The following is a 20,695-nucleotide window of genomic DNA, read 5'->3' on the forward strand; positions in this document are numbered from 1 at the left end:
CAGGTAAACCAGCCAAGGCAGCAACATAATTTGACTGTTTAAGGTAGAAGGCTGCTTAAGGCAAGACGAAATTATAACAGAATGTCAGTATGGAAAGTAAGCTGACTGCAAGTGGCTACTTAATAGAGGTGACCACTTGGGCAGGTTCAACTGTATCGTTTAAAGACTTTAGAGAGCCTGGAAGTGGTCTTTTTTTTACAGGTGGTCTTAGTGACAGGAGAAATTCTCCTGAAAATGTTTTAATCTGAAATAAAGCCATTAATCTATACAGTCAGGTGGTTTTAAGCACATGTTTGACTGTATGACAAGTTGTTTATCAGTTTGTGTAAATTGATTGTTTACAGTGGTGCAGAGAGTGCAGAGTACAATGAATATGATGCTGAAGAATTGGACGAGCATCTCATACCAGTTATGTTTTCCCTTTATGACCTATTTATAGTTTAACTGAGCCCATCAAGCGGAAATAAAAATCAACGGTTATGAAAATATATTTTGAGACTAGTCTTAGAATACAGCTTTTATCATTAAAGTTTCAAGATGCAGCTGAAAATCAATCAGTGCGATGTCAGAGAGTTTTTAGCTAACAATTCACTGGTATAGAGTTTGATCTGAAATCTGAGTTTGATCTTGAATCCGAGTGACTCATATTCACCAAAAATACACTTATTTCTTTTGTGGAGATACTCGCAAAGACTACACATTGGCTATAAAACTTAGGCTACTGCCTCCATTATTAAATAGTTTGTAGTGCAGAATCTTCGGGTTACTCAAGGGAACATAGCCTACATAATCTTAACACTGTTATAGAACTATAACAGTGTTTAAGAAGGGCAGTAACTCAACATATACCATACATGCTAGTTTAGCTGATTGCTTAGATATTACATGTATCTTATAATATTACATAATGCTATTCCATTTTGCAGAAAACTTTATGTAAATTATATTGTAGGATTTATGTGCCACATGTCTTATGTATTCTATATCAGTGCTAAAAGCTATGATTTATTTCATTTAAAGTTTAATTCTAATGATGTTTGTATTTATGAAGAATGACAGTTACCTTTTTTATCCTGAAATGTCTGTTACTATCTCACACGTTTTCTCCCATGTTTATGCATGTATCTATTTGTTATTTCATATTTCCAGGAGTACATTGAACTTTAACTAACTGTCATCATTTATTAACTTTACTCCATCCATTCATCTGTATTTTGTGTGAATGTCAATTTCCTAAAACTGTTCCTGAAATTTATGGAGGCTGCCATGTTGTTTACTGCGTGTATAAATTCATCCATTTTCATATTTTAATGCAGCATATTTGTATCATTTTGTGTAATGTGCATTGATAGGATGTTAAAAACATATTTTAATCATTAACTGTCACTGAAACTTTACATTATTGTTCATTTTTGTGAAAGAAGTGTGCACTATTTGTTAGGTCAGTCGGGTTGTAAATTTGGAACTTTCAGTCACCGGAATTCTCTATTTTATTGCATCAATTACATTTTATCTAACCAAATGTTAATCATCATTTGCCATAAGAGATATATTGTCTTTGTGTATTATTGCTCACATTTTATTGTATGTCGCATTATTCGTAATTTTACTTGGTAATTCTGCTTAGCATATTTCAGGAAGAGATTTTCTACCCAACTTTAATTGGCTTAGAAAATTCCTAAGTGCAATCTGATTGGATAAGATCTCTCTTCTAAATTCCTAAAGGGGTCAAAGCTTATAAATAGAGTGACCTGCCTCACTTTGGTAGAACAGTTGCGAAGGGGCCATTATTCAAATTATTATTGGTCAAAACAACTAACATACAAATCTTAAATCCAGTATTTAGTAAGTAATTTAGGAATCCTTCCTCAATATCGGTTAACAAACCTTTTTTTGATTCATTGAATTAGCATTATATAAATACAACTATAAGTATACTAATATACACGAAATAGTTTTAGTACAAAGTTTAGGAAATAAAATCCTAAACTTAGGATTTTATAGTTTTTTTTAGGAATATAATATATATCTAATATTTACTAAGGCAACTGTCCCAATTTGAGAGCCGGCGCACTTCATGCATATGATTATTTTTAGGATTGCTACTTGTATGTTATATGTGAGTTATAATGCATTATTGTATTTAATACAGAGTATTACAACTGATATCATTGACGTCTTCTATCTTTATTGAAGTAATACTATTGTGTACTGAAACTCCAGTACTCCTGTATATTGTAGTGCATTTCATCAAAGCATCCTGACCCCACTGACTGGAGTACACTACAATACATTCAGATACAGAAGTCAAGAGTTTGTGAGCTTTAATGATATTTAAATTGACATGTTTTCCTTTTTCAGATTGAGAAGAACAAGGGGCTAACTGCTCACAAGAAAGAGTTGCGTAATCCACGTGTCAAACACAGAATGAAATACAGAAAAGCTAAAATTAGGAGGAAAGGCCAGGTATTACATTTCATTATCATTTTTGCAGCATTACTAGGGGCCTCTGTTGCCAAGTAGTCAAGGTCGCTGACTTCAAATCACTTGCCCCTCATAGATGTGGATTTGAGCACCACTCGGGGCATTGAATTTTTCATGTGAGAAAGCCATCCAGCTGACTTACACAATGTCGGAGGTCTTCCTCCACCATCAAAGCTGGAAAGTTGCCATATGACCTATAATAATTGTGTCAGTGCGACGTTAAACCCAACAAAATAAATAAATTTGCAGCATTACTGTAACAGCAGTAAACAGTTTACTTCCCCTTAAGCTTAATGGTAGGGCACCTGCTACGAGTGCTGGAGGTTATGGGGCTGTGTTGTACCACAGAAGTGGAAAATAGGGTGAGTAACTTCCTAGCTTGGCACTCAGCATAAAAGGGATAGGTCTAGGACTAGTCAGCCCAGTTTCAGTATAATGTGACTGGGTGGGGTATTTTGTCACATGTCTAATGTTTGATACTGCAGTGGGGGAGCCTTATAAAGTTTGCATTGTGCTCTCTGCTACAAGTAGACACTGTCATTTATATAACTGAAAAAATTGTTGCACACACCAACACCCTGACAGCAGCATTTAAGGGTTTTAAAACAGTATTCTTTCAGTTTTATCAGATTTAAATGAAACATGGTAAGATTCTAAGATTGAATATCTAAAAAAGTGAACTTTGACAGGAAGATTTCATGTCATGATTGATGTATTTCAGTATCGTGAACCAAGGACAGAGATGCAGAAGTATGGTGGAGAGATTTCTGGTATCAGGGCTGGTATCAAGAGAGGTGTAAAACTGAAATAGTAGTTGTACTGTTTAATGTATTTTCCTGATTAACTAAAAAAATTTGTTACATGTACATGTTTTTGGATGTTCTTTTATGTCCTTTCCAGTTAAAGGTACCTGTAAAATTATAAAATGAAGGAATCGGATGTATACTTGGATAGTGAAAACAAGTGCAATACAAGAGCTCCACCAAGCGGAGCAATATATGCCCAAAGGGATACATCAGAGGATGGCAGCAAAATTTAAAGAACTTGACTGTTTAAGCCCAAAGGACAGGAACAACAAAGGGAAGAACTTCGAAAATAAAATCTAAGTCCACAAAAAAATCCTTACCAGGTACAGGTATGTCAAAAGACATCTGAAAATTGGAGGTACCATCCATGTACCACAGAAAAGTGGTCTCGGTGTTTCCCTAAGGCCAATAATAAAAATGTTTCAAAATAAGCTGTTTATAGTAACATAAAAGGGAAGTTATTCAAAAAAAATATTTGTAAGTGAACAAAAAAGGAATCTGCCAAATAAAAACAAGAGCACTGCAATGCAGAGCAATATACACAAAGCAGTCATATATGACCTTTGACCCCTAAGTGTGATCTTGACCTTGATGCGAGTCATCCGAAACATGCTTGCTGCACGTTGTCTTGGTGTGGTGAACATTTTTGTCAAGGGATTCAAGAGTTAGAGCGAACACGAAATTGCCAACGGACAGTCGGACACTGGGGGTATAACATAATACATCCCTCCTGGCGTATAACAAGCAAGTTCAGTGAACTTTTATCTTCCACCGAGTGTGAAGGTTTCACCATTGAAGAAGCATTCTCTGCCAACATAAAGCACTAAAATGCCATTGGATTTCAGTCTTTTTGAAAGCTACTTATCTAAATTATTGCTTGAAAACCATTTTTCTAAATTTAGTAACAAAGGAACTTGACCCACGCTACCTAAAATGAAACAAAGAAATAATTTCTCTATGAAAGGTACCTAATTACCAGGTTTTGTGTGCCTATCTCATTTCTAACTGAATTTATCATGGAAAACCACCTTCCTATTTCTGTTTATTATTTTGTCCTTGACCTAAGCAACCCAAAATATATTTAAACCATGATTCCATGCAAGCTTCCTAAATTTCAAGTTTGAGGCAATAGTGAATACCCTATTCCTTACTGGTTAACTACAAGAAATAAATTTTTATTTTTTAGTAATGGGGATCTTGACCTTGTCTCCAGTGACTAAAACCCATACCATACAACAGTTTCCAAGGAAGCTATATACAGTATATATACTAAACTTGTTCACAATATCCAATAGAAAATGATATTTTATTTGCAAAGAAATGCCCTATACAGTAAGCATTATACTAAGGGCCGTAACTCCAGAAGTAATTTCTCTGAATTGTGAAGGTCTACATTTCCAAACTACAATTCACATTATTGCAGTTTATTAAAATCCTTCAAACCAGGTCTCCACATATTCAAGTTAATGGATCGAGTATCCCCTAAAGATAGTTTGAAGTTCAATGATAACTGGAGTTTTATCAAATAAAAAATTTCCTTTAAGATATATACCCATGAACACACTGATACCAACATTCTTTTGTCCAAATATATTAACACATATGATATTAAATAATTTATTTTCTACACAGACAAACAGTACCAGCAGCAACATGATAAAATAATGAAAACAGTACATGACTTGTGAGTTATATTCATACATGGTATGATAATCAATTCTAATTAAGATCATTTATGTCCAGTGTGACAGTTTTCCTCTCAGTCCTAGGTACATGCACATGTAACTTTTATTCAAGGATAGTCTTGTAAAATCTAAACTGGAAATGAGTGAAGACAGTAAATCTTGGATGTATTTCTATAAAAAAAAAATATTTCTTTTAATGTTACATATAAAATCAAATCATAATCTTACAACATTACAACTATTATTGATAGTTAATTTACAAGGTATCATTAGGTCCTATTCTCACAAAAATATAAATAAAATATTCCCATCTTCCTTGAAGCATAGTCTAACTGCCTTGAACCCCAATGAGTAATGGAATCCAAATAAAAATCTGCATTGAAATAATATTAACAGTTACTGTTGAAATAAAAACAAAATGAAACAATTATACACTACACTAACTGCAAAAATGCTTCCATTCAATATTCAACATACTAGTTGCAACACGAAACATTTTCTTCACAGGCTGAGAATTTAGCGTTAATCCATTTTGAAAGATATATAAACAGATTTCTGGTGTCAGTTTTTCCCGCACTCACTATGCTCCTGTATTGTGCAGGTACATTTCTAGTTCCCACAAACATCTGTAAGAATGTCATTCCATTATTTAGTCCAGCTTACTTTTGGAATATCAAAATGTTCAGTGAGATTGTCTAGATGTTGGTTAAATTCCTGGAATAATACAGAGAAATTTATTAATGATAAATTTAATACCAGATTCTGCTTCTTATAATAAATACAGAAGAAAATCTGTTTAATTGGGCTATGGTATGTCAATTATAGTGCAAAATGTAAAAACAGAACATTACTTTCCAAAATCACAGAATTTTTACAAACTGCTTGTAAAGGTTCTTACTTTCAGTATATGCCAATTCATTTTGGTTCAGTTGAAAGATTTTATGAATCACTTTACACCTTCTTCAGCAATTTTAATAACAGATAAGACACAATACAGTCCACCCTCCACCACACCCTACCCTGCTTAATTTCACCAAGACAGACAAAATTACAACCTCCTGGTGCCCTTTGATTTTTTCAATATCTAAACTTTCACTTCATTCAACTTAAAAATTGATCTTTGTCATACCATAAATTGTAATTTTTGGATTTATTTTAATCCTTTTCTAATTGTTCTTGTTTTTTTTTTCAACAACAAAAGGTAAGATTTTGTCTGCCTTGCTCAAACTGAACAATGGTGGTGGGGGGAGGGAGTTGTCCTACAATCTTTTAATACCAGTCTGCATAACACAACTTTTTGAAGACTACAATTTGAATCTGAATTCAATATACCAACCATCACGCTATGAAGGTATCTCTACTGGATAAATTATCAAAATGATTTACATGCGATGTGGGCAATTTCTAGAAGGAAAATAAAATTGGTTGCTGCAACAAAGGAACTTTATACATAATTTAATGCCACCCAAAACAGAGGTACATCATACTTTAAAATCACTGAAAAATATTTTACCATAATTCTTTCTTTGTGAGTTTTTGTTGCTTTGTCAAGGATCTGTTGAGCCATCTGAAATAAACAAGCAATGAAGGATTTTTAGAAAAAACTGTAAATTCTTTGCGAAAAGATCACAATCTAAATGAGTTTTTAAACACATTTTCTGAAAGTTTTTAAATCCCTGGTAAAATGCAACTTGAAACTTTAAATCATTTTAACATGTATAACAGAATGTAGAATTCATCTTTGCATTTTATTTGAAAGGTGTTATATTTTCCCCTTTATTTCATTTCAATTTAGTTGTAAACCTACAGACGCCAAATACTGCAGCCATTATGAACAGATTTGGTTCAGGAATCTGGATAAGGGAGTTGTATTTTGTTAATGAAATTTTATTACATGGTTACCCTGTTTATGATGTTGAATATTACTATATATTTGAAAACAAATTTCATACTGGCAATCCACTTACATATAAGCTATAAAATGCTCCTTTTCTCTCTTAAAATCAACTAAAAGAAAATGTTTAAGCTAGATTACCTTTTTCTCCTTTGCTTTTTCAAAAGCCAATTCAGCCTTTGTGCGTTTATCAACAAACGCTGAACTCGTGCCTTCATCACTGGATGTACTTGCGTTAGATGCTATGTTCTCGTACATTTTCGACAATTCTTTTTCTTTCTCCTTTTTTTTCTTCTTTCTGTTAATTAAAAATCATTACAATAAAAGAAATGCAGGTTATATCAGTAAAACTATGTAAGGTAATTATGAATAAGTTGACTGGTAATCTTTGATCATCATATTATTCTTCTGCATTGTAAACTGTTGCCAACAACCCTAAATCAGAGTTAAAGATGACACTCCCTACGACTCACTTGTATTTATTACAGAAAAGACATTACAAGATTTTGATTGTCTGGATCATCATTATTGCAGTGAGTCAAAGTGGTCCATTTGGATTTTACTAAGATATTATGCTACTTGTAATAAACAAAATTGTGCTCTGTGAATATTAACAATATTATCACTAGTATCAGTAACCATTTAAGATCATGTAAAGGCTTATGGGTATAAAGTATTTCTTTATTGTGTATGAATATAGAGATAATTGAAAATCTATTGTATTTTGAAAGTGATTGGTATAACTACTACAAAATAGCATCAAACAGACGAAACCTTAATTCATTCAATTTTCTGACATTAAGTCATAAGAGTGAGCAGTTAAAACTCCAGTCAACTCGCCTAGTTAGTTGTCCACAAGTAGTAATTTCTCTGAATCGGATGTAGAATTAATTGAGATACACCATCTTAAATTGTTTGACATCACTAAAGCCTGCTTAGTAGGAGTGCTGCAACCTTTTTATTTGTCTGTTTTTGGTTTAGTGCTATTTTTCAACAGTATTTCAGTTGTGTAACAGTGGGCAGTTAACCTAATGAGTGTTCCTGGATTCTTTTATCAAGTTGTCATGATGAGAACATACGCCATGCCCAGGTATCTGAAACTTACGACCCCGTCATCTGTACTCTCCCTATTGAGCTAAGCAGGCTGGCTGAATTCTTCTGCGTAAGTTGTATGGCACTCTTTGAGCACTGTACAAGAATGCTTGAAGGTGAATAAATATTGCAGAGGTAAGATAAAAACTTGGATTTTATGAAGGTACAGAGTTTCTTCGAGTTCTTGAATGTAACAGAGACCATGCCATTTTTGTAGTTATTAACGAACATTTTGTTGACTAGCCTTTTGGAGTTACTTGTAGTGTGTTATGTATTGTGTGTCGCCACAACTCCTGGCTCTACAATAGGCTCTTATTTTGTTCAACAAAAATTTCAACTTCCATAAATTTATTCAACATGGTTGACAAAGTGGGATGATACTGGAGTTTCTATACAGAGGGCACTTAGTGAATTACATTCCATAAGGTGTTAATTTATAAGGATTTCCAAATTTTCCATATAGATTTAGTATGAGTTTCTGCTAATCTCATGAAAAAATGTTGATGCTGGTGTTGACATCTTTTTTTCTTCCAGAGGAATATCTTTCTGTGCAAGGGTGTTTTTTCTTGGCTTCCTGTTTGTAGGCTTCAACAATATTTAATACACTGTCATGATCACTAACCCAAGTGATGGTCTGTTTGTTACAAAAAGGTTTAAGAATCTCTTTTTATCTGATTCTTAGAATCTCTTTCACTTACTTGCACCTCTGTTTTAACCTTTACCCTGCTAAATTTCTAAAATGGACTGATCCATCATTCAGTTCCGGGAGTACACACAAGTCATGGTACCAGTACAATGCATGCCAGCTCAACAGAGTAAACAAATATGTGAAGTTTCAATCAATTCCCATTAGTAGGTACTGAGATACCAGCTTACATACAAAAACTTCACCAAAAATTAGTCGAGAAAAGAGCATAATTTTGTAACAAGATGGCCAAATGGGCCTAAGGCGTTCACCTGAAGAGGATCTCATGGTCACCATATGACCTTGCTTCAGTTCATTTAAAAAAAGTTATCTAAAGGTGTTTTTTTCTATATTTTGCTTGACAGCCTAAAAAGCATAAACATTAGAACAAACTTATGATAAGAATTTGTTGAAATAATTTTCTATTTCTGGTTTAGGCATAAAAAAAAATATTGTTTGTTTCCGGTATCCCGACCTACCCTAAATTTTTGGCCCGACCCTAAATGTTTTTATGGCCTTAGAGAACATTTTTTTCAACTTTTTGATAAAAAGTTGCAAAACTGCACTTTTTATGCTTTTAACATGGTCATTTCCGAAAAGTCTCCTTTAATAAAAAAAAAAAAAAAAAACATCAAAAAAAAAAAAGTTTTTCCGACCTAACTACCCTAATTTTTTTGAGCATGTTACCGGAAACAAAGAATTTTTTCTGTTAGGCCTTAGGAAGATCCATCAAGCAGATCATGAGAAGAAATTGTTTAATCATATTTCTAATTTTAGCTTTAGGGGCCTCTAAAACTTGTAAAAGGGGCCAAGTGCCTCTGAACAAATTTTGGAAAGGACCTTATAATGATGCTACAGACCAAGTTTTATGAAGCTCCATCAAATAATACATACATGTAGGAAGATGTCATTGAAATGTACAGTATTTCTAATTTATCTCCAGTGATTTACCCATCACATTATAAGTAAAATTAATATTTATGACATGAAATATATTTTTATACACGTAATTTTTATAACTGTGTTTTGAAATAACAGGCTATTCAAAGACACGACAACATATTATATATAGTATTATCAAAACTGCAATATTTTTTTTTTCAACTTCAATAAAGTAACTGTTAAATCCTTGTGTGGATATCTAGCAGAGGTGCAGGGTGACTGTACATGCCCGGGCCCAGGTGCTCCAGAGTGTGTCGTTAAAATCCCAAACATGTATGTGTTGTTAAAATCCTGAACATGTATAATACATTGTACACTATATCTAGTCCACTTTACACCCTCACAGCTGGATGGACAGGGGCCTTGAAACCATCTAGTGTCCAACTACAGCACTGTCTGTGGTAGGCTATTCCACAGGACAACCACCCTGGGAAGAATGAGTGTTGATTAACGTTGATCTTACAGTGATATGTTAAGAATTTCATGGTGTGTCTAGATGATGGAATAGGAAAATAAGATGATGGTACCGCCACTAAATTGTTCACGACCTTAATACATAAGAATTAAATCAGATGACTGCCTTCGGGCTTGTAATTTGTAAAGTTAGCCAGTTCAACTGTTGTTACTGTATCATAGAAGTAACACTACCAGGGTTTTTATAATTAAGAGGTTTATACTGTAAATCTTGTTGCACTTCACTGTATTTGGTCAGCTTTCTTCACTTGCATGGATTGATGAGGATTCCAAATAGTTGAGCTATATTCCAATTTTGGTTGAACTGGAGTTTGATATGTACGTTCTTTTACAGTTCTGGGAGTGTTTAACTTTAAGATTATGTTTCACAGAGCCCAGGGCCTGAGATACTTTTGACATTATAATATCTACGTGAGTGTTGTTTTCGTGTTTTCAAAAAGTTCAACTCGTAACACTTTTCCTTGCATAGAATTTTGAATTATTCCTTTTAGTAGTTAAAGTCATGATGGCACATTTTAATAACATTAAATTATTCCATTTGCCAAATTTTACTCCATTTAAAAAGCTTATCTAAGTGATTTTGTAATATGGTATGATCTTCCACCAGTCTAACAGCATGATGAATAACACAGTTGTCAGCAAAAAGACGTATAGTTGATGAAATATTGGAAGCAATGTCATTAATGAACAAAAAGAAAAACATGGGGCCAAGTACTGTGCCTTGCAGTACAACAAATGTGACCTGTGAAGAACTAGATGCTTTTTATACGCCCGAAGGGACGTATTATGTTATGGTCCAGGTGTCCGTCTGTCTGTCCGTCCGTCTGTTAGCAATTCTGTGTCCGCTCTGTAACTCTTGAACCTCTTGAAGGATTTCAAAGAAACTTGACACAAATGTTCACCACACCAAGACAACATGCAGAGCACATGTTTTGGATGTCTCATTTCAAGGTCAAGGTCACACTTAGGGGTCAAAGGTCATATGAGTATGTTTTGTGTCCGCTCTGTAACTCTTGAACCTCTTGAAGGATTTCAAAGAAACTTGGCACAAATGTTCATCACACTGGGACAACGTGCAGAGCGCTTGTTTCGGATGACTAGCTTCAAGGTCAAGGTCACACTTAAGAGTGAAAGGTCATATATGACTTTGCTGTGTCCGCTCTGTAACTCTTGAACTGCTTGAAGGATTTCAAAGAAACTTGGCACAAATGTTCACCACACTGAGGCGACGTGCACAGCGCATGTTTTGGATGACTCGCTTCAAGGTCAAGGTCACTCTTAGGGGTCAAAGGTCATATATGACTTTGCGTCTGTTTGTGACAAAGTACTAGGGGAAATCACTTCCCATTTTTGTCTTCTCTGGATTTCCTTACCGGAAAAGTAAAGAAGTTGGGTGAAATTATATCAGTCAAATAAATTCAGTACGATGTGTTACACAAGACTGCCATAGGAATAACCAGGCCCTTCCCCAGAAATTCTTTAAGGCGCTGGGGTAAAGTTTGTGTGGTGGGATAAGGGGTGGGTGTGGGAGGGTTTCCCCCTCCCGTGTTCGATTGTTTTTTAAAAATCGAACCCAAATGGTGCTTTTTTAAGTATACCATATGCAAAAGAACACACCAACATGTATTTCATTACTTCTACATTTTCACATAATCATATAACCATCAATATATCATAATAGTGTTATTTCTAGAGCTCAACAAGAGCTGTCACTAATGGTGACAAATGCCCCCACAGCACCTTGACCTTTGACCTGGTGACCCCAAAGTCAGTAGGGGTGGTGTACTCAATAAGTACTATTAGCATGTGAAGTTTGAAGGTCCTGGGTGCAGTGGTTCGCGAGTAAAGTGCCTTCATGCAAAAAGTTAACGTTGGCCCCTGTGACCTTGACCTTTGACCTGGTGACCCCAAAGTCAGTAGGGGTGGTGTACTCAATAAGTACTATCAGCATGTGAAGTTTGAAGGTCCTGGGTGCAGTGGTTTGCGAGAAGTGCCTTCATAAAACAAGAGGGCCAAGATGGCCCTAGGTCGCTCACCTGAGAAACACACCATAACACAGCATATTAAACAGAGTAAACATGTTTGACCTAGTGATTTCATGGAAAAAAATATTCTGACCAATTATCATTAAAATTAGAGCAAAAATATTGAGTATAAGTTAATATAAGTAAATATTTTCTTTGATTTGACCTAGTGACCTAGTTTTTGACTCAAGATGACCCATATTCGAACTTGACCTAGATTTCATCAAGGCTATCATTCTGACCAAATTTTATGAAGATCAATTGAAAAATACAGCCTCTATCGCATACACAAGGTTTTTCTTTGATTTGTCCTAGTGACCTACTTTTTGACCCAAGATGACCCATTTTCAAATTGGCCTAGATTTCATTAAGGTAATCATTTTGACTTAATTTCAGGAAGATCAATTGAACAAGAGCTGTCTCCATAGGATGACACATGCCCCCGATGGCACTTTGAATGAATAGTTATGGCCGATGTTAGAATTTAGGACCTTTGACCTACGGAGCTGGGACTTGCGCGCGACACATCGTCTTACTGTGTCACACATTCATGCGTAGTTATTTTAAAATCCATGCATGAATGACAAAGATATGGACCGGACACGCCCATCAATGCACTATCATGAAAAATGACCTTTAACGTCTAAGTGTGACCTTGACCTTTGAGCTACGGACCTGGGTCTAGCGCACGACACGTCGTCTTACTGTGGTACACATTCTTGCCAAGTTATTTGAAAATCCATCCATCGATGACAAAGATATGGACCGGACACGCCCATCAATGCACTATCCTTTAATGTCTAAGTGTGACCTTGACCTTTGAGCTACGGACCTGGGTCTTGCGCGCGACACGTCGTCTTACTGTGGTACACATTCATGCCAAGTTATTTGAAAATCCATCCATCGATGACAAAGATATGGACCGGACACGCCCATCAATGCACTATCCTTTAATGTCTAAGTGTGACCTTGACCTTTGAGCTACGGACCTGGGTCTTGCGCGCGACACGTCTTCTTACTGTGGTACACATTCATGCCAAGTTATTTGAAAATCCATCCATCGATGACAAAGATATGGACCGGACATGAAAATTGCGGACAGACCGACAGACGGTTCAAAAACTATATGCCTCCCTTCGGGGGCATAAAAATACAGCCTCTATCGCATATACAAGCTTTTCCTTTGATTTGACCTAGTGACCTAGTTTTTGACCCCAGATGACCAATATTCAAATTTGACCTAGATTTCATCAAGGCAATCATTCTGACCAAAATTCATGAAGATTAATTGAAAAATACAGCCTCTATCGCATACACAAGGTTTTTCTTTGATTTGACCTAGTGACCTAGTTTTTGACCCCAGATGACCCATTTTCAAACTCGGCCTAGATTTCATCAAGGTAATCATTCTGACGAAAATTCATGAAGATTAATTGAAAAATACAGCCTCTATCGCGTACACAAGGTTTTTCTTTTATTTGACCTAGTGACCTAGTTTTTGACCCCAGATGACCCATATTTGAACTCGGCCTAGATTTCATCAAGGTAATCATTCTGACCAAAATTCATGAAGATTAATTGAAAAATACAGCCTCTATTGCATACACAAGGTTTTTCTTTGATTTAACCTAGTGACCTAGTTTTTGACCCCAGATGACCCATTTTCGAAATTGGCCTAGATTTCATCAAGGTAATCATTCTGACCAAAATTCATGAAGATTAATTGAAAAATACAGCCTCTATCGCATACACAAGGTTTTTCTTTGATTTGACCTAATGACCTAGTTTTTGACCCCATATGACCCAGTTCCGAACTTGGCCTAGATTTCATCAAGATAATCATTCTGACCAAATTTCATGAAGATCAGTTGAAAAATACAGCCTCTATCGCATACATAAGCTAAATGTTGACAGACAACAGACGACAGACAGACGACAGACAGACGCCAGACATCGAGCAATCACAAAAACTCACCTGAGCAATGCTCAAGTGAGCTAAAAAGTTAACACTAGCCACTGTGACCTTTCACCTGGTGATCCCAATGTCAGTAGGGGTGGTGTACTCAATAAGTACTATCAGCATGTGAAGTTTGAAGGTCCTGGGTGCAGTTGTTTGCGAGTAAAGTGCCTTCATGCAAAAAGTTAACGTTGGCCCCTGTGACCTTGACCTTTGACCTGGTGACCCCAAAGTCAGTTGGGGTGGTGTACTCAATAAGTACTATCAGCATGTGAAGTCTGAAGGTCCTGGGTGCAGTGGTTCGCGAGTAAAGTGCCTTCATGCAAAAAGTTAACGTTGGCCCCTGTGACCTTTACCTTTGACCTGGTGATCCCAAAGTCAGTAGGGGTGGTGTACTCAATAAGTACGATCAGCATGTGAAGTTTGAAGGTCCTGGGTGCAGTGGTTCGCGAGTTAAGTGCCTTCATGCAAAAAGTTAACGTTGTGACTAACGAACGAACGAACGAACGAACGAACTAACGGACGGACAGTTGAAAACTAATATGCCTCCCTTCGGGGGCATTAAAAGGGCAGGGTGCTGCCAAAAAGGGACAGGGTGCTGTCCGAAAGGGGCAGGGTGCTCTTTTCGACCTGAAAGTTACCACAGCAGTAGTTGCATTTCTAGATGTCTATAGTTAATAATTATGTATTCCATTTATCTTTATTGCACACTTAAAGGAAATGTCACAGAATAAATTTAAGAGGTACATCTTCCCAAAACCAGTAACAAAGTTTACATTTTAGGCTTTTTACTTACTTTATAGTTCAAGCCTGTCTCTTAAAAAATGTCACCAAGAATGTCAACTTATTCATATGAATATGAAATAGTGGAGGGCCTTAAGGTTTAGAAGTATATCACCAAAACACAGAAATTTTTGATAAACGAAGAACATCGTTACCAATATTTTACCTGACCATTACATCTTCTGCCGTACTGTCTCGTACTCAAAATATTCTGAAAAAGTTGTCCCCCTATGAAAATGAATGCCATTTGTAAAGAAATAAAACTAAACAATTGCTGAAAACTGTGTTCCAACTAGTTATGTGAAATTTCAACACTCGCACGATATTGCAAAGGCATCAAACAAACATGTGTAACAGTTCTTTGAAAATGGTGAGTTTTTAAAGGTGTTTAACTGTCTGGAAGGTGGGCCACTTTAGGCAGTCCTTTTCCGGAATTCAATGTTTATAGCCGTATTCTGACACTTGTTTTGTAGTTTTTGTAATGATAGCGTGTATATTACTCTACAAAACAAGTGTCAGTATACTGCATCATGATATAAGCATTGAAATCCGGAAATGACAGAAGTAAAAGTAAAAGAACCATGAATGTAGAACCTTCAACATCAGGTGTTAAGACAAAGAAACCAGCATTAAGTGAGAATTTTTCCAGCTCAGATTCAGATGATGACATGGATGAAAATGACAAGTGCATTGTTTGTAAAAGGTTCTCTCCAGATTCATCTAAGAGGCCTGAACTTATTATAGTGAACTGGGGACAGTGTGATACCTGCAATGGATGGGTACACTTGTCATTTTGTACCAGTACCAGGGTCATCAGAAGGGGAGATAAATTCATCTGCCCTAACTGCAGTGAGCCCACCAACTAGACATTTCAGTCAATAAAAAAACAATTGTATATACGTTACTGACAGTTCAAAGTGTTCAAAACAGTTGACAATTTATTTAAAGTTAACATTTACAAGTTAAAGTGTTAGTGACACATAGACTTTTTTGTGCAGTATACTTTCACTACAATTGCCGGAAAGTGGTTGTATTGTTTTTTTGGAGGGAAATTAGGTCAGCCTATTTGGATAAACATAAATTAAATACTACCTGAGTGAAAATTATACCGTGAAGAAATACCGATGTGACCGACTACCAGAGAGACATTCGAGCCAATCAGGGCTCATGATTCAACGATTATAAATAAGAAGCAAGGTAAGAATTTTTTATTTGTTTCTTAGTTAAGGTAGAGATGTTTTGAATAATATTTGGTACAAATTATAGGGGATTTATCCACGGCGCAAAGCGCCGAGGATGAAAATCCCCGAGACGGTAACATCCGTATATAGTTATTCGTCTTTGTTGTCTGCATATACTGAGACAATTTTTTCGATGTTTTCCGGTTCCGGTTTATGTACAAAACGGCTTCCCATAAATTTTGCAAAGTATGATATTCGCTGTTAAAGGTATGATGACACTAAATGTAAACTTCACTGTTTAGAGCGAAGTTTCACTTTCTTTTGAGTGTTGAATATTTCTTCGTAAGTAGATATATAAAAGATAAATCCCTATGCTAGGCAGTGCCTTAATTCATATTATTTTCTCAAACGTATTTAAATGATCACGGAGCGATTAACCGTTAGACTGCCGAAAACGGGTTATACCAGGATATTTTTTCATCATGAAGATACAAGATACAAGATACAAGAAACTTTATTTAACGTCGGATACTATATATGGGTGATTTTCAAAATAATGAAGCAAAAGTGTGACATAGGGGTTAAAAATTCAAACTCATTTTTTATGGTGGTCACCTATTTTTTATGATAGCAAATACTTCAAAGTTGAAGGAAATAACTTTAGGAAAGTGTTGAGAAATGCCAATCAGAAAATATTTCAGCCTTTAATTCGAAAGTTCAGTGAATTTCCAGTAAGATGGATGAAAAATGTTGCATGGTTTTATGACAAAGAAATATGTATAACAGTATTTTTTTCAACATAAATGATATGTAATGGGTGTATGTTTATGGTTTGAAACTTATTTAATCATATGTTTTTGGACATTGGTTTTTAAAATCACCCTTTCTGCACAAATCTGACATGAAAATAAAACTTTACCTAGAAAAGTTGTTGCTGAATGCAATATAACTAACATATAATTATAAAACCTATTTTTTTCTCACATTTTGCATGTTTATAAACCACATGCCAAATTTCAAGAATGTCCAGTAATTCTAATTTCTAGAATTGTCATCTCAAAATTGAGTTATTGTACAGATGCACAGGGGACACATACTGAAGATCAGTGTAATATTCATCCATCATTAGTTTTCTATTCATAAAAAGACTAATGGTAATCAACTTTAGACAAATGCTATTAAAAAATTAGTTTATTCTACAAAATAACTACAAAATTGAAAATTTTCACTACAAAAACATGAAAATTGAACAGAATGTAATGCTTTAAATGAAAAATAAGTGACTTTAAACATAACTAACACATTGAAATCATTTAGTTTACATGAACTGCTTATTCAGAGTAGAAAAATGACAAAATGCCATGCATGATAAAACGGAATAGTAAAAATCATACATACTTTATAATTTTACTAAAAAGGGTGCACAGGGGACAAATTGTGTCAAAATATTTATTCATAGAATATGTTAATGGTAAGTAAAATTCTTTTAACTACACAATATTTACTAGTGAACATTTACATATGTAGGTAAACTTAAGAGCTTAAGAAGCAATAAAATTGATGTTTCCACTTTTAAACTTGAAAATTGGCAACTTCAGAAAAAAATGCAAACAATGAATTTTAAATTGTCCAGGGTTTCTTATATAATGCTTAATTATCAAGAAATGCCTAAATTTTGCATTCACACTGCTAAGAATATAGAACTGCCACCACAAATTACTGGAATGCTATGATAATTGATATATGTAAAAAAAGGGTGCACAGGGGACATCACTTTTGGCTTTGTGAATATTTAACAGTCTGTAATATGTGAAGTTGAACGCTGCTTTTGTATCTATTGTAACTCCCTTTCAAGGAAAATAAAGTAAAATCCCATTTTATTTAAAGAATAAAAGAAATCTGACACTTAACAACTGAAAAGGTGCACAGGGGACATTTTTAGGTGTATAGAAATTCATCAAGTTTCTGAGAAAGTTGATTAATTAAAGAAAAAAATCATACTGTGTCTTCACAGCTGAAAGGATAAAGATCTTAGAAAAACATTAAGACTTTAGAAAAGTAATAAGGTTATGAAATTGTAGTGTTCAACATTTTAATTTAGTATTTTTTTCACTATTTTTTGTGAAGGGGGTTCCATCACAAGATGTGAAATCTTGGTAACAATAAGATGTATGTAATGAAAAAGAAGTATTTTATTTAAATGTGCAGAGTTTAAGTTACATAAAAAAGTCAAAGCTGTAACAATAAAGCATGATTTTAAAAAGTAAACCACAGTTGAAAACTATACTTCATGTAAAATGTCACACTTTTTTGGGTGCACAGGGGACAAAATTGGCTATATAATTTAATATAACTTTAAAACTGCTTGAGCCATCAAGATAAAATTGCACACACTTATTGATTACATTGATTTGGATATAATTTGCTCCAAAACAAATTCTAAAACTGAACTGAATTAAAGTAAGGTGAGAGAGAAGAAAAAGCTTCATTATTTTGAAAACCACCCATATAACAAAAACATTAGCTTAAAGCTATTTCCCGACAAACATATGTAAAAATAATATAACTATTAAAAAAGGCTGTAAAAGAAAAGTACATGGTTAAAGCATAGCATAAAAAAAGATAAGCATATTATATTGGTACATGCAAGTAAAAAATACAAGTCTATGGGCATAAAATAAGAAATTAGTAGTTGACAGTCGGGTGTGTGACAAGTGTGAGACAGAAAACCTAATTCCCCAAGTAAAGTACTTATCCCAACCTACCGAAAGAAAGATGTAGAGAGGGAAAAGGGGCCTGAGAGGGTCATACACAGTGCCACACCCGCCTCTGTCATCTACAATGTTATCACAATAAAAACAGATTGGCATCATGCATGAAAGAGAGAGAAAAAAGATATATATAAAAAAAAAAAAAAAAAAAAAAAAAATATATATTAAGAATATAGAAATCTACTAAATTATGACTTATATTACTATTTAAATGTAAGTACTTAGTTAAAATGAAAAACTATTGTTAAGATAATGAGTAAATAAATGGATAGATGAAGTAGTGATAAAAAGTTTAAGATATGTTTCGCCTGGTTTTGCCAGCTGTATGGTCAGTCCACACGCGCTGAGACTCCACCAGGCGACACCACAAGTAAGAAATAAAAACCAAAAAAAACATGGAAGCAGACAAACAAATTAAACTGATAAATGCAAAAAAAAAAAAAGTCTTTAGCTAAGGACGAAACTAAGAAGCACACAAATAAATAAATAAAGCAACACAACAAGCCAAACAGCAAAGAAAAGTATAAAAGCAACTATAAGCACATGGCACATTTACATTTGGGACCAGTCCAGGTGCGGATCAGCCTGACAAATTTCCTTGTATTCATGATCACCAAAATTACAGGCCATATTTGATTTTATTTGAACAAGGAAATTTATGTCATAATCAAAGAATGTCATCTTTTCTTAAGGAAATCTAGAAGAAATGTCTCACTTCTTTATTTTATGGTCAGAAACACCTTTCAGTTTCAGTGATCCTCGGCAAACGTTTTCATAGTCAGCCATTTTTGGGGCATGACTAGATACCGGAAAGGGCCCTTTCCGTGATATTTGATCGGAAAGGGCCTAACATGATCGGAAAGGGCCTGCCATATGTTTATTATTGGAATTGATTTAACTATTTCTTCATATTTCATTATGACATAATAAAAGAAAATAAATTACGAAAAAAAGTTACCAATTTGTTATTTTTAAAAGAATTATAGACAAAATACGAGTCATGACATAAACTGCGCTGATCGGAAATGGCTTAACATGATCGGAAAGGGCCTGTCACATGTTTATTATTGGAAATTATTTAATTATTCTTCATATTTCATTTAACAAATGAAAAAGAAAATAATTTAAAATAAAACAATTATTAATACTCGAATTTTAAATGAATTATAGATAAAATACGGGTCATGACATAAACCGCGCTGATCGGAAAGGGCTTAACATGATCGGAAAGGGCCTGCTATATGTTTATTATTGGAACTAATTTTATTATTTTTTCACATTTCATTTAACAAATAAAAAAGAAATTATTTAAGATAAAAAAATTATCAATATTCGATTTTTAAATGAATTATGGACAAAATACGGGTCATGACATAAACCGCGCTGATTGGAAAGGGGTTAACATGATCGGAAAGGGCCTGCTATATGTTTATTATTGGAAATTGTTTAATTATTTCTTCATATTTCATTTATCAAATCAAAAAGAGAAGAACATACGAAAAAAAATATATGAATTTTTGATTTTTAGATGAATTATAGGCAAAATACGCGCCAGTACATAAAGCGCGCTGATCGGAAAGAGCTTAACATGATCGGAAAGGGCCTGTTATATGTTTATTATTGGAAATTATTTATTTATTTCTTCATATTTCATTTATCAAATCAAAAAGAAAAGAACTTAAGAAAAAAAATAACATTTATTTTTATTTTTAAATGAATTATTGACAATATACGCGTCAGTACATAAACTAAATGTATTTTAGTTATATGTTTTAACTCCGTGCACATTGATGAGATGATAATAAATAAGATCTTTCTTAAATATTTATAAAACATGTATTTATTGGAAGTTTAATAATAACAAATATTCTTGCAATATACTTTTAAAGTTTATTGCTCATCGTTCTGTTAAAAGTA

At 34.3% G+C, this 20,695-nt stretch overlaps 2 protein-coding genes across 2 annotated transcripts in view; one reads left to right on the forward strand and one right to left on the reverse strand.

Moving 5' to 3' along the window:
• Window positions 1-3,350, forward strand: part of LOC123523730 (something about silencing protein 10-like) — a 107,032-nt gene extending 103,682 nt beyond the window's left edge. The window contains exons 15-16 of the mRNA XM_053539493.1: window positions 2,362-2,466; window positions 3,206-3,350. Coding sequence (XP_053395468.1) covers window positions 2,362-2,466; window positions 3,206-3,295 — 195 coding nt within the window. The 3' untranslated portion in view covers window positions 3,296-3,350. The remainder of the gene's footprint in view (window positions 1-2,361; window positions 2,467-3,205) is intronic.
• A 1,543-nt stretch (window positions 3,351-4,893) lies between these two features.
• On the reverse strand, window positions 4,894-19,564 carry LOC123523846 (protein FAM32A-like). The gene is made up of 4 exons (XM_045301583.2): window positions 19,494-19,564; window positions 7,011-7,167; window positions 6,489-6,542; window positions 4,894-5,689 (listed from the first exon to the last, which is right to left on the reverse strand). Exons 1-4 carry the CDS (start codon window positions 19,562-19,564, stop codon window positions 5,621-5,623), a joined length of 351 nt encoding a protein of 116 aa, XP_045157518.1. The 3' UTR covers window positions 4,894-5,620.
• Between the last annotated feature and the right edge of the window lie 1,131 nt (window positions 19,565-20,695).

This window comes from Mercenaria mercenaria, chromosome 3 (genome assembly GCF_021730395.1).
Source record: "Mercenaria mercenaria strain notata chromosome 3, MADL_Memer_1, whole genome shotgun sequence".
Lineage (NCBI taxonomy): Eukaryota > Metazoa > Mollusca > Bivalvia > Venerida > Veneridae > Mercenaria > Mercenaria mercenaria.